The sequence below is a fragment of the Catharus ustulatus genome, chromosome 4 (assembly GCF_009819885.2).
Source record: "Catharus ustulatus isolate bCatUst1 chromosome 4, bCatUst1.pri.v2, whole genome shotgun sequence".
In the NCBI taxonomy this organism is placed as follows: domain Eukaryota; kingdom Metazoa; phylum Chordata; class Aves; order Passeriformes; family Turdidae; genus Catharus; species Catharus ustulatus.
The window spans coordinates 57304433-57319619 of record NC_046224.1 but is presented as its reverse complement, the minus strand read 5'-3'; the positions used below and the strand labels follow the sequence as shown (position 1 = coordinate 57319619).

General features: G+C 40.7%; 1 protein-coding gene across 6 annotated transcripts in view; it reads right to left on the bottom strand.

Annotated features, from left to right (window-relative positions):
• The window catches only part of BICD1 (BICD cargo adaptor 1), a 167398-nt gene that overhangs the window by 47152 nt on the left and 105059 nt on the right, over window positions 1-15187 (bottom strand). For all 6 annotated transcript variants that reach the window (XM_033057361.1, XM_033057363.1, XM_033057362.2 and 3 more), the window contains exons 3-4: window positions 4749-4901; window positions 1209-1646 (exon numbers count right to left, since the gene is read on the bottom strand). In XM_033057361.1, coding sequence (XP_032913252.1) covers window positions 1209-1646; window positions 4749-4901 — 591 coding nt within the window. The remainder of the gene's footprint in view (window positions 1-1208; window positions 1647-4748; window positions 4902-15187) is intronic.

Below are 15187 nucleotides of genomic sequence, written 5' to 3'. Positions count from 1 at the left end.
CATATAGATACACAATGTACACTCTGTGTGTACTTGAAAGTTGGAAAATTTAGCAGAATTTGTCACATAAATAAAATCCTACATTTCAAGCTTTCACATTTGAATGATGTATTCTTTGTGTCAAAGTTATCGGTGCAAAGCACTAGATGTCATTCATGTTCACCACGTCACATCTCAGATCAAAACTTCCCACAGTGAATTTGGCAATGAGATAAATAAAACAATTAACTCTCCAGCAAATAGGACAGACCACATAAGCATCTGTTGTTCTCTAGCAAGCAGTGAAAACTGGTTTTGCTCTACTTCACTTCCTAACCACCTTCTACGTTCTAAAGCAGTAAAGGGCTTACATTTCCTCTCTTTAGAAGAGATGCTTTTCAGAAGCCTGAAGCTAGAAAAGGCTGTGTGTTTTCTTGACGGTGCCAAAACCTTTCAAGCTGCTGTGGCAGATGAGATGCAGGACAGCTTGGGCAGCAGGACCCTTTCTCTGCGTGGCACTGCACCCCTTCTGAGATGATGTCAACGCTGGGGCTGGCAGCTTGAGTTTTCATCTGGCTTGCATCCCAGGCTCCTATTCTGGCTGGGTATGGATGCACAGGGAACAAACGCTGGCTGTGCTGTCCAAAGCACCCCCTGCAGCCCGAGCATCCGCCGGGACTGCCAGTAGGACAAGGGCGCTCTGTGACAGCCCACACGCCACATGCGCCCAAGTGCACGGCTGCTGAGAGGAGTACTCCCCTCGCTTTGTTCTCTCCTGACCGTGTGCCAAGCCTTGCTCGAGCTGAATTTAACGGCAAAAGCTCCCTCTGACATGCAAGGGAACATAAACAAGTCTGTACTTTAATGTGTTTTTTTCCAGATGGTTTTAGTCATATTGAAGATTACCTTATTTCATTTGCAATTTCAGGGACATTTACCATAATGAAAGCAGGAAAAAGAGAATTCTAACCTTCTGTAACCTCAGCATCTACATCCCTTTCTCCTCTTTGCACTAAATGTGTGCTCAGGTCACACTGACTTTTGTGCAGGCATGTACTCTGTTTACTACGGATATTTCTGGCAAAACCTGGATATGAAAAAACAAAGCAAAAAGTCTGGAAAATGGACATATGTGGTCAAGAACATCACCAGGAATGATCGCTGCAAAGCTAGCACTAGAGTTCCTAAAATTTATCTAAACACTCCAGGATGTTAAATTCAGCCCTTACCTGCATGAGTTGCTGCTTCAGTTTCTGTATCTCTGATATGTTGAGCTCACTGAAGAGGTCAGAGACAGGGTGCAGAGATTCTCCTTTCCTACTCGTGGGAGTTCTGTAGTCACCGTTGAGTTTCACGAGAGGCCCATGGATGTGTCCGTTCATTTTGTCATCATTGTTGGGTTCACCCCCATCCTCTGAAAACTTCAACCCATCTACTGATATATTAATATGGTTATTATACATACTATCATTGAGGTTGATATACTGGGACAGTTCCTTTCTCAGATTGTTCTTTTGCTCTCTTTCATTTTTTAACGTTTCCAGAGCTTCCTCCAGCTGATGCTCAGCAATCTCCTTCAGCCGGATGGCATCTTCTAGCTGGCTATTAAGCAACACTGTCTCCTCCTCAAATCGTTTAATTTCATGCTTTAAGCCTTCGTATTCAACCTGAATTAGACAAGACAAAGAACATTCATAATACTAAAACTTGAGTTGTGAAAACCTGCCATTTATCAGCCCTATTGAGATAGGTGTTAGAGAAACCATGGTTTGGAATACCAGACGTTGCCTGCTGCTGCAAAGAACTGACTGAACAAAAAGTGCAAGTGGGGCTCACTGTGTTAAATATTCCAGTGCTCACTTTTTCAGCTTGTGAGACTCCAGAAATCAAAAACCTCTTTCTGCATAATTTATGATAAGCAATGAAATTTTATGGGAAGAAGGCTGTTTATTAGCAGATGTCCTGGTAACAACAGATTTATTATAAATTGCCATAAGTAATGTTGGTGTATCATGGTATTCATAGATCTTGGCTTAATATAGCTGGATTTATGATTTGCAGATATTCTGAAGATGATCTTGTATCTCAGTTCCTACTAGACGTAAAGTTGCTCGGGCACAGATGCTCTCAAGTATCTTGGTAGTTTTCAAAAATATGAATGGAAGATACAAAAAAAGTAGAAGAGTCTCAGCTCTCTTCTCTGTACTTTACAAGGCTCTCCATTATTCCAGAGGCATTTAATTCTAAAAATTAAACAGGAATCTATTTATACAGTCAGTTTAAACTCTAAGATGCCCCAAAATTGCTAGAAACCACCAGAAGAATGAAGCAAACAGTTCGTTCAGCCCCTCACGGTCCCTAGACTGCATGTAGGGATGTCCCTCTGGAGCACACAGGAACCTGCTGCTCCAACCACTGTGCCTAGAATGTGTCCCAGTGACACCCCTTGGCAGCACTGGAGGGGCTCACTGTTCTGTCCTTCTCAGAGGGCAGCTCCCTGCCCAAGACCAAGGTGTGGTGTTTTATCAAGGTATTTATGGGCATTGTGAACTGAGCTAAAAAGCAGCTTCTTCTCTGTCTTTTAAAGGCAGCTCCCTTGTCCAGTGCTCTCCATTTCACCTCACAAGAAACAAAGCCTGGAAAAACCCAGCCTAGCTCAAAACTGGTTGATCAGCAATACCTAGACAGTGCAGGAAATCCCCAGTGCAGAATGTTCCCCCTTTGCTGTTCTTCTTCGTCTTCCTTTTCACTGTCTGAAAACTCCACAGCAATGAAAAGGAAGAGCTTTGTTTGTCAAGGTCCATGTCCACACTTGACCAGCACTCCTGGTAAAAATGGTGACAGGTTGATTTTGTAAATTTAATTCTAATCATGTTAGTCATCTGCATCTTAATTTTGAAATGAATAAAAAAAATCTCATTATCAGGTGAAATAAAATTTAATAGCTTGGTGAAAGAGGGGAAAAAATACTGAATTTTCATGTTTCCATTAAAAGTCCCAATTTTTTGTAGTTGATGCTTTTATAATTCAAATGCATTACTATCTGCAATCTTAATGCATTGTACTGAATTTTTAACTATTTGACATATATGGATTTTTAATCAAACTAAAATAAGATTCTAGCAAAAATAAAAATACCCGCCATTCCTATTGAAGCAGAATATTTATCAACCTGTCAAAAGTCTTTGATTCATAAACCTTTAGAAAGGCAAACTTGAAAGCCAAAGCACTAATCTTCAAATCCAGAAACTGGAAACATATCAAACAACAAAGAAAGTCCCAAAGTCATATTGGGCATTCTTAAACAGAAAAGGAAAATCCATGAGAGTTTCAAATCTACATTTGGCAATTTAATATCTTTCCTTACTGAGAAACAGGCTCATCTGGAAAAATTATGAAATGCAATCAAGTAGCTATGTTTAACTTAAGGACACGAAAAAAAGCTAAACAAAACAAAACAACCAACACATTTTCAGTTTCAAATACATATAAAAGCTAGGGGCCGATATCTCTATGGTTACCTTCTCATAGACCCTTCCTTTAAAAAGCTACAAAAAATCCCACCATGTAGATAATTACATTTTAGCAACAAAATTTATAACATATGGTTTTGTAAATTCAACCATTAAAGTATAAAATGCTCTTAAAATTTTATCTTGTAGATTAATATAATTTTAGGAATCACAAGTGCATGGATCTGTGATGATTTGTAAATCCCTTCAAAATGTGGCAATGATTTTTCTCTCCACAGATTGTTGGCACTGGTTTCAGTTAGAATGAAATATTATGACACATGTAAACACTAGCAAACAGATTTCATTTTAGGAAGAAGCTAGGACAGTCCATAAAGGGGTCATTTACTTCCTGAAAACGTGAAAATGTCTCTTATGAGGTTGATGAGAAAAAAAATCCATGCCTCAAAGGAGGAATTTCCTGTCTGGGTAAATAACTCTGGCAATAAAATGATCTGCTGTGAATTCCATTTCAGGAGTGTGAAAGACTAGGTATCTTCCTAAGCAAGGAAATTATGCATCCATTTCCATTGCCTGTGTATTCCCTGCAGCACAGCTGTTGTTTTAAGTGTTTCAATCGCATTTGTGCTGGAGCAGTAAAAGAGAACTGAAATAGCACCGCTTATTCCTGTAGGAGTAAGGCAGCTTTGTTCCCAGGCTGCCATCAAAAACTGTGACAGGGCTGGTTTTTCCACAGAAGCCCCAGGAGCACCAGGCAATAGGTCAGGACACAACCAGGGGCTGCAGTGCAGAGCTGTGACCCTCAGAGAGCAGGTGAGGAGAGGGTGTTATGAAGTTATGATGGTCTAGAAAGCATCTAAAAGGCAGGAAGTGTCATACCATCCAACCTGGATATTTACATTTTCATCACCACAACGTAACTATTCTGACAGACCAAATCTCTTTTGCTACTTGAAAGGACAACTGGCCACTGGGCACTGAGCTCCTGAGGAATGGGAAAAGCATGAAGCAAAAATAGGCAACTCTATCTCTTTTAACAATTCCTTTTTGATTCCATAGTTCTGCAATGAAATATTCCATCACAATTTTTCAAAACTGAGGTAAGAGCCCCGCCATATTTTAAAAAATGGCCAGTAACACCATTTTACAATAAGTGATCAGCAAAAACCCACCAGGAAAAAAAAAACCCAACATACCAAGAAACCTCTATCAAAGTGCTCTGCTGGATCACATTATGGAAATTAGAGAAAATAGCAACAATTTACAGTACACTGCCTTGAATCTTTCTATGCTTACTTGATTCTGTTTCAGTGTGGACACCAATTTCTGTAAAGTGATGTTTTCTTCTTCCAGCTCAGTGTAGTCCTGCAGCAGTCTCGCCTCTCGAAACTTGTACTCTCGAATCTCGTCTTTCATTCGTATCCTCTGCAGTTCCACCATTTCGTTATTCTGACAAGAGAAAACACAAGTACATTACCGTTCACGCACAGTCACTTTAATGCTGAACACTGCCTCGAGAAAAGTCCAAATAAAAATTAATCCTGAAATAGAAATGATTTAACAGTGCACATCAAACTCCATCACCTATTAATTTGAGGCCAAGCAACAATTTCAGGTGGGTGCTGGCAATGCAGAAATGAGAATGTCTGATAGAGAAGCCTGATTAAAACAGTTTCAAGCTTAGATGCTTATTAAAATGGAAACCCTGGAAAGGCTGTAGCATATCTCATTAGTTTCATTGCTCTACAATATAGCAAGATGTAAATAGAATTACCACCTGTTTTCCACTGAAGGATGCGTTTGACATTCATGCAGAAAAGCAGTGAGTACTGACAGCTGCTCTCCAAAGACATCTGCCAGGGAGCAAGGTGCACTCACATTTGGATCTGCAGGCACTAGAGAGGCTCACAGGCTGGCACAGGGTGGAAAGCACTTGTCAAAAGCCTGACAACCGCCTGGCTGAGCTGAGCAGGATCACACCCAGCACTCTGGGAACACACAAGGTCACCATTTTGTCTTTCCCATTACTGCATACAGTGCCCAGACAGCCTTATGAGAGAGAACATGAGGGATCAGTTTCACCAAAAATCGATTCCATCAGATGCCAGCTCTGACTGAGCTTGACATCAAGGGTCAAGTTATTCTGGAAAGACTCTGCTGGCATAACCGCGATGTAAAAGACACTACAGGAAGATGGAGTTAACACACAGCTGGAAGAGAACAGTGACCAATACAGCTGGTTGGGAGGAACAACTTCCTGCCCTGCTTGAAGTAAAGCCTGCATTTGTCTGATTAAGAGAAATGGGCATGGTCAATCACATCTCCTTTCCTGCAGGAGGATCCTGAGTATTGCCACAGCAGCTGGTGAAAGACCTTACTGATGGGGCAGAGCCCCCTCACTGCTGGGATGTCAGAGAGAGCACATCTGGGAAGCAGTAACGAGTTTCTGTAAAGATTCTGGTATGGAGAGGGATGATAGATACCCCAAAAAAAGCCAAATGTTTAAGCAGAAATGGTAGTCAGGGAGCTCTAAATCAATCAATCTGTTCCACTCACTCTCTGGCATATGAATGATAAAATCCCACATTCTGAATTAAGAATAAGCAGAACTTCCACTTAGCATCTTGGTTAAATAATTACAAACCCCTGGAAAAGAACCTCACAAAGCATGAAAAAAAAGTATTTTTATGCAAGACTTGACAAAAATGTTTTTTAAAATGAAACCTTTTTGTTAGAGAAAAGTAAAAACCATCACCCTCCTCCTAGCAACTAATTAAGAAGTAAAGAAACTACCTGATTCCTTGACTAAAAACATCTGAAAAGGTTCCCAGCAGAAGAGTCACAGAGTACTAGATAAAAGTAAATATTCCTGCATCCATCACTGCCTAATAAACCTCTGAGCAAATTTTAAGAACAACACCACAGATGATTTCCAAAGGTGAAGGCATTTTATACCCCCAGGCTCCCTTTTGTTTCCCAGCTATGGCAGGTGTGGGGGTGTGTGCCAGTAAGAGGGAGTAACAGGGACAACACCAAACGCACAACTCCAAATTAAGCTGCTCTGCAACTCTAGTTGAGGATGATCAGCCCAGGGAATGAGCTGGCTGACATCCATTCAACACTGCCAGAGGCCCTGGGAGAGGGAGCATCCTGACAGGATCCCAGAAGAGATCAGCAAGCCATTCCCAGCAGCACTGCCTGCACATCACTGGGGTGAAACCAGCAGCAGCAGCAGCCAGGACACATCTGCTCATGATCCAAACTGTCTCTGCCACCAACACTGCTGAGGGAAAGGAGCCCCACCCCCAAAAAGGCCAGGCTGAATGGGACCTTGAGCACCCTGGGCTAGCAGGCTATCAGAAAGTGTCCCTGTTCATGGCAGGGGGGTTGGAACTATGCAATCTGTAAGGTCATTTTTAGCACAATCCATTTTCCAATTCTGAGATTCTAAAAGGGAGGACTGAAAAAGGTGGCCAGAAATGGAGGACATGAACAGTAGTTCCCTTGTAGATAGACTACAAGGCAGGGCAGCTTGAAAAACCTTGAAAATTACAGTAATTTCATGACTATAAGGTGCACTCTTTTGACTAAAATTTTGATCGAAACCCAGAAGTGCACCTTATAATCCGGTGTGCCATATAGTCGTGAAATTACTGTACTTGTCTGCAAGACACGAGTACTGCTTTGTCTCTCCTGTCATTGCAAACTGCAACAGAAGACAGGAGCTGTCACCTTGCTGGAGTGCACCACCATTTCTTTAAAAGAGACACCACATTTCTTCACCATTTGTAAACTGCTGCTTCTTACATAATCTTGGAGATAGAAATAGAATCATCTATCATTCGTCTCTTCTTATACATAGAGAAGCTCTTTCATTAGTGCAGCCTCTATTTGTCATTACTCTGGCATTTCATCAAGGAAGGAACAGCAGGAACAAGCAAGACTGGCCAGCTGGAGGATCCCATGTGCCATGTTTGCCCAAGCACTGCCTGCCACACGTCCCATGGCCAGGGCCAAGGCACCTACTGGAAACAATCCTTCTGCTCTGACACAGGGGCAAAACCAACTCAGCACATTACAAAATAAGGCATCCCCTTTTCAAAGCAATATAAAATGTGTGTTTTATCACTGCAAATACCCTGGAGTTATTCTCCATGCTTGCAAACATCTGCATTATGCTAGCAAACACCCAGCTGCAAAGCATTCCAGTGCTCTCCACACTCGCCAGGAAAGGCAGTGATTCCACAGACCCAAAACCCAGTGTTTCAGAGGTTTACAAGTGAATAGCCACAGGACATGGGAGGGTTATTCTGATTTCCTTTATATAACAGCTCTGTGTATTTTCTGGAAGTGAACTAGTCCTGAACCTTTAAAAAAAACCCCAACATGTTGAGCTTATTCTCTTTTACTGTTGGTATGAAGGGTATATTTGTTTTCATCAATGCTTTGATTAAATATGTTAACTTCTCACAATCCTATTATTTTTAACAAATTAAAATATACATTTATTAAGCAAAACATTTGCAATTTTAGAGGAGAGATCTTGCTGTACTGATACAATGGCAGCAAGAAGCAAATTTTTTATCTGGTGGACTTGTATGAAAATACCACGAGAGGAACTAAAAACACAAGAAAAAAAGATTTTGCCAGCAGGGCAGTTATCTACACGAGCCACTAGAGGACAATGTAACCCAAATTATTAGCAAAGTAATTCATAATTAAACTTTGCCACTCATCAAGCACTGAAGTTGCAGGACAACACAAATTGAGCCAGATGCTTTTACTAGGGCACTGCCTCAGGACTTTTTACATTCCCAGAGAGAATTCTCCTATGAACTGTGTACTGGGTCTGCAAAGCCAAATTATCCAAGAGGTGGAGCTGATGACACACGAGCAAAGTTTTAATGGCTGAAAATTATTTTCAATCCCAGCCACCAGCTGAACATGGTGCAAAGGCTTTAAAGGATTGGTGCCAAAGAAGAAGGAAAAGGCCTCTCAGTGAAACTATAGAAAACAAGGGAGTCCTTGTCAGCATTGTATCTCATTATACGTGGCGCTAATTGTGAAAGATGCCAGCCCTGCAGCACCTCTAATGAACGTACACATCACGGAGCAGACCATGGCAAACAAAAACCAGGAGGCTCAGTCCAGACAAAGGCTGCTCAGGTCACCTATTTACTGGCACTTAGATATATTTTCAGAATTGCAATATATGAAAAGTGAAAGACATCTCTAGGTTTTGCAGAGGCAAGGACCACATCTGTATATTACCAGCCATCAATCCTGACAGCTCTCTGAGCATCAGTGGAATATTAAATAATGAAGTTTGTACTTCTTAGCAAATTAGATGTACAATATATTATTATATTATTCATTTTTTTATTCAGGATAGACTTTTAAAATGCTGTATTGCATATGCTACATGCAGAGCACATTGAATTAAGTGTGTGTGGATGCATTGCAATGTATTGTGTAATATCAAATAACAGCAAGTGAGAAGGTGCTTTAAAATTAAGAGATGGAAATGGCTAATGTAGAAGACTATGAAAAAACACACAATTTTCATGTCAGAACACTCATGTGCTGCCCTAGGAAGCCATTTGTTATGCTCCTGTGGCCTATCAATTCACCAAAAGAAAACAAACTGGGCAAGGAAGAGGAACCTAAAGCTGAGTACTCTCATCTCCAAGGTGAGAAGTGAATTCCAATAATTCCAATGGTTTCTGGTTTCCTGAACTGTGAAAACACAGACTGAATTTCTTGGAAAACTGTCAGCCTTCTTTTTTTGTTCCCCCCTATGCTAACAATAATTTCACGATTATAAGCCGCACTGAGTATAAGCGGCACTTTCAGGTGCCAGCAACTTTTCATTCTTTGTCCATACATAAGCCGCACCTGATTATAAGCTGCACATTACAATACAGAGTGTGATAAAAGGTATCTGTTCTATCACCATCTGTTCAGGGTGGGGGCAGTGATCCTTATCTCCACGGGAGATATTCTGCTAATGGGCCATCCATTGAAACCAGGCAGGGCATTGTTCTTTATCTTTTCACAACCCATCCTTCCTCCAGGGAGTCATTTTCTGCTAATGGCCATTGAGTCCCACTGTGGGACTGATAAAATTACTGCATCCCATTGGAAATTGCTCCAGCCAGGGGGAAGAGCCCAACATTTCTTACCAAGATAAAAGCAGAGGTTTTGGGACACTAAGGGAGCCCCTTTCTCCACTGGACTCCAGAAGAAAACCGGATTTCTCCACATCACCACTGGACCTCCGGAGGGAAACTGCACCTTGTACAGGAGCACTGCTCCAACTGAGCCACATCTGTCACTGCAGGAGGATGCAGCCACCATTTAATGGGACTGCTACCAACACCCTGCCTGACAGGGTGTCAGGTTGTACTCTGACTTTGTCAGGGCTTGGGGTTTGTTTCTTTGTAGTACTGTATTTGTATTTTAATTTCCCTAGAAAAGAACTGTTATTCCTAATTCCCATATTTTTGCCTGAAAGCCCCTTGATTTCAAAATTATAGTAATTTGGAGGGAGGGGGTTTACATTCTCCATTTCAAAGAGAAGCTCCTGCCTTTCTCAGACACCTGTCCTCCAAACAAAAACAGCAACTTTTTGTTCTTTGTCCATGTATAAGCTGCATCTGATTATAAGCCGCACTTTGGGTTCGGACCAAAATTTTAGTCAAAATGGTGTGGCTTGTAATTGTGAAATTACTGTACATAAAGGACTTTTTATTTTTGTACTTTGTCTACTGCTTTTTATCCGCCTCAAAAAATTGTGGAACTACTGTTTGGGCTTTTTCCGTCCACTCTGTTCAGATAAGTGTTCAATTAAGAGATTTCAGATCCTTGCTGCAGTAAAACATACTATTTTTCATACTAAAAAACAGCCTTATGTATCATCAATTAATTGTATGCCCTGAACCTACCCAGACTAAATCCCTACTTATATGTTGGGACGTGAAAGCTATAGCATGATGCTATGACTTTTTCATTTACATAACTCACAAGACAGCAAGAGAACAATGGCATATTGCATACACCAAAATTGTACACTTCCAGTTTAATGGAATTTATTGTTTTAGAGCTGATGCAGGATAAAACCTCATTCGATCTGATGGACAGTTTTATTACAGTAGTAGCAAATTGAATAAAAGAGAAAGTTTATGCTCAGCCTAATATCCATGATCTTGTGTGTTTGTTGACAAGTCTCACTGTAAATTTGTATGCCATGTTTACTTTATTCTGCAGAGGGAAATAAAAGATGTATTTTTATGAGAACAGTAATAGCGATAGAAAATTCAATTTAAGAGGGGTTGAGAGAACAGAGAATGAATGTAGCAATAGAATAGCAAAATCCAGTTTCTTTTTTTGTCATCAAGTGCTTTAAGTCCCCAGAGTCCTGTACACTAGCCTTAAAGTTTTCCCTCCCTCATATACAGGAATACTCAAATTGACCTGAAAAATGGCATTTTCCATATGCCAGGTATATTTTAAAACATTAAGGGATTTTGTCAATGACTGAAAATGACCTGATCTGACCCTTTTGAAGAATTTGCACTGCAGTCCTTCTGATTCATATGTGCAGATGCCCAGCCAAGGAGGGTTACAGCACCTCTTACAGAACTGTTTTTGCTATTTCAATACAGATACGCCTACACCCCAAAGTAAACTGTTTCAAAGATTCTTTTTCATTGCTGTCAGAAGTTTGCATCCTCCTTTTTAACCTGAATTTTTCTGATCTCATCCTTCAAAAAGCTTCATTCAGGTGGCTTTGCCAGACTTCATTATATTGTATCTGCTCTAAGCAGCTGTGTTGGCATCCTACTTTGAGAACACAACTACAGCTCCTGTTGTCCATAGCCAGAAATCACTAACCTTTGAAATTATGTACAATTCCAATATTCCTTAGCTTTATATATATATCTATATCTCACTCATTGTCTAAAAAATCAGGAAAAAAATTATGCTATTGTATACAAGATATTTTTGAAAATACGTCTGTATCATAGCATAAATACTTCCAATCTTTTCCTTCTGTGGATGTACTTACAGAATGACAGAACTATCAAAGGAAAGGATGAAAAAAGCCATCTATTTGTTGGCTATAGCATACAGATTAGAAGCCAGATCAGGATAATGTATGCTTCAAGCTCCTTCACCATCAACAGATCTCAAAGCATTTACAATACATCTAATACTTTAATAATCTGAAATGCTTAGTGCATTTAATTGGAATAGCTAAATCTAAAGAAGTAGGGTGAATGTGTATCAAGGGCAATTAAATAACCCATTTTTGTACTTATCACAGAGTTTGAAACCCATACTATTTAGTGTTGTAAATCCTGCTACACATAAAGCCCTACAAAGTAGCTATTTTAGTGTCTTTCATGTATAATTATATATAAAAAGATAAAACGAAGAAATTTTTCTGGTAGTTCAGGTATTAAAATCTCCTGCTGAGTATCATGGCCACATAATATTATGATGACTTCTTTATAAGAGGGTGTGAACCACAAATCTCTAATCATGCATATTGTCTGAAAAAGAATGGTTTGATTTGACTGCATTTATAGCAATTAATGCATTACTATTAGTGAATTAATCATACATAAATTATCTTTCAATGTATTATACTAATTTATAATTAATATCAGCACTAACAAACACTGCTGTAATATTCCTAATTCCGCCAAAGAACAAGAAACCTCACCAAATTAAGCTCTATTAAAACAGTGTGAGAGAAAATTCAGTCTCCAGCACTGTTCAGTCAATATGATTCTTCTACATATCTGTGGAATGGCTTCATACATGAACATATGATCATTGTGAATAGCAAAATATCAATTAGCTGGAACAAATTTCGTATGAGGAGAACATTGTGGATACTATGTGAGCATCCAGACAGTCCTCCTGCAATTAATTCCCACCTGGTGTACCTGTCTTAGGATAAACCACATGGCTTGCCACGGATGGCAAGGGAAATAGGGTGCTGGTAGAGGGAAGATGCACATGAAGACCAAAGATCTGACAAGATCATGTTCCATCACCATCACATCAAACATTGCCAAGGCCACTGCTGAACCACATCCATAAGTGCAACATTCACAGGTCTTTTCATTACCTCCAGCATCTGCCACTCAAACCACTTCCCTAAGCAGCACGTTCCAGTGCTTGACAGCCCTTTGGGTGAAGAAATTTTTTCCTAATATCAAATCTAAACTGGTGCAACTTGAGGCCATTTCTTCTTATCCTATCAATCTTTACCTGGGAGATGAGCCTGACCCCTACCTAGCTACAACCCCCTTTCAGGTAGTTCTGAAGAGCAAAAAGGGCTCTCCTGAGCCTCCTTTTCTTCGGGTCTGCACTCTCTGAAGCAGGGCCTGTTGCCCATTACACATCACCCAATTACCTTACAGCAGGATGACTAGTAGTATAAAGACACCAAACCCAAATTGTTCTTGACAGATTAGTTCAAAGGGAAAAAAAAAAAAAAAGTGGATCTGGGTCATTTTGGACTGAATGGATTTTTTTCTTTTGCCCAGTTACAACCTTTCCTATTACATGTCACTTTCTATATCAAATTTAAGAAGCCAACAGCAGTTATTCTACATGACAATGCCTCAAGGCAGGCTTTTTGAAGGAGAAGCTGCACAGGCCTTTTCAAGCTCATCAAGAGGCCAAGAGCTGGTTTTAAACCCTAACTGATCACTTAGAAGAAGCATCTGCCGGTTACATGTATCTCTTTGAGAGGCCATCTGTCAGGTCCAAAATGCCAAATTTCCTTCCAGACCCAAAAGGGGCACTGGCTAACCAACAAAAGAAAAGTTGTGCTAACAAGGGTGTGTGGTTGTGATCAGTAGTGAGTCCCACAGCTGCTGTTCCCAGGTCCTGACCCTCCCTGGGGCCAGTGCTACCTTCCACATCACCAGATCAAGGGCAGCAAGCCTCTCCAGAAAACAAAGATAGTTTTAATGGTGTTTATACTCCCTGCCTTTGCTGACAGGCTGGACACACAAGCACTGGTGCTAGCAGGAGGTAGAGAACAGGAAAACATGTCATTTCTAATTTGGGTATGCTTGCTGCTCAGCAACAACTGTATGATCTGTTCCAAGTTCCAGAGGTGGAAACCCAGCCCCATTGATACAAATTGTAAAGTTAACACAGTCTTCAGCAGGACTAAGATTGCACTGTAGGCACTGAAACATTGAGGAGCCAGGAGCAGGAAAGTGAATGCCTGAAGGTGGAAAGGAGGGAAGAGAAAAAACATCAAAGCACCCAAATAAGTGCAGTGAACTTTACTATTTTAGGCTCAAATATGCTTGGTTGATATGGGAAAATATGTCCCTCTTTATTGGCTCCTTGCTTTCACATTCCTTCTTCTGTCTTTCCCTAACTTTTGCTTGTCAGGATGGTCTCTACCCAAGCTCTGCTTTTTCCAATTCACACACCAGCCAGACATTGAAACATCCATGTATGTGAGCAAATGCCTCTGCTCTCCCCTGCTGTGGGCAGGCTGTGCTGCAGGACTGGGTGAGAGCACAAAGATGTCAGAGTTGACACCAGGGTTGGCCAGCAGTACCTGTAAATCTGGTCCCTGGGACAGTGCAGTTAAATTAGTAGAGGGCTGAGTTCAAATTAATCAGCCATGTAACTAATCCTGATCCTCAGCTTACCAAAGATCATGAAAGTAATAAAAAATGGATCTCAAAGAGGCCCCTGGGCAGCATTCAGTACTTCATTTATCTTTCCCAGAATAAGACTAACTACATCTATGTCATTCCTGATATCCATCTAAACAGTAGATGTAATAAAACAGTATTTCTTCTCCCACCCACAGAAGGCAAGAAATAAATGCCTCTGTTCCTCTCTGCAGGACAGTTCCATTTGCCTACTCTATCCATCTTCAGCCATCTCTCTGATTTCTACAACCAGAAGAGCAGGTAAGAAATGAGGATTCCAGACAGTTCCCCACCACAGAGCAAACTCTTTAGATGCCCTTGCATGACATGGGCAATAAACTACAACAAGAAGTAGATATTGGGGAAAAGAATAGGACATCCCAAATAACACAGTATTCTTTCACTGCTCCTCACCACTGGAGGAGAAATACTTTGAAACAAAGAAGAAACTTTTAACACTTTCTAGAAAGTGGAGTGAAAAAGTGGCTAAAGGAGATTAAACAACCCCATCACAGATACAAATCTATTCCAATGGGTCATCTGCTGGCACATTCTCTATTGTGCTGGAGAGGAGCTGTGACAGTTCAACATCAAAGGAGCTCCGTAAGCCCGTAGCAGAGCATCCCTCAACAAAATGATTCCTGCAGATTGTCAGCTGCAGAGGTGTTTTAAAAGCTCTGTGAATCAACACCCATCACCCACCCAATGACAACAGACTCTTTCAAGTTTCCCTTGAAAAACAGCAATGCAGTATAAAGGGTTGCTATGAAAAGAGGAACAAAAAGAAAGTTAAACTTGAGTAATAATTCTTTTCTCCAGATGGGCAGAGGCATGGCATCTTTAAACAAACACATCTGAGCCACAAAATTTAAATCTAATTATGTGGCCAAATCTGCCATTATCAAGGGAGAGTACTTCCTCAAAGTCAGGAGCAATTGCAGTAATTATAATCCATGTAACATTACCCATCTGCTGCAAAAAGCAGCACAGTATTCAGTAGCTTATTTGACCTTGTGTGCAGGGCACTCACCCACCCCC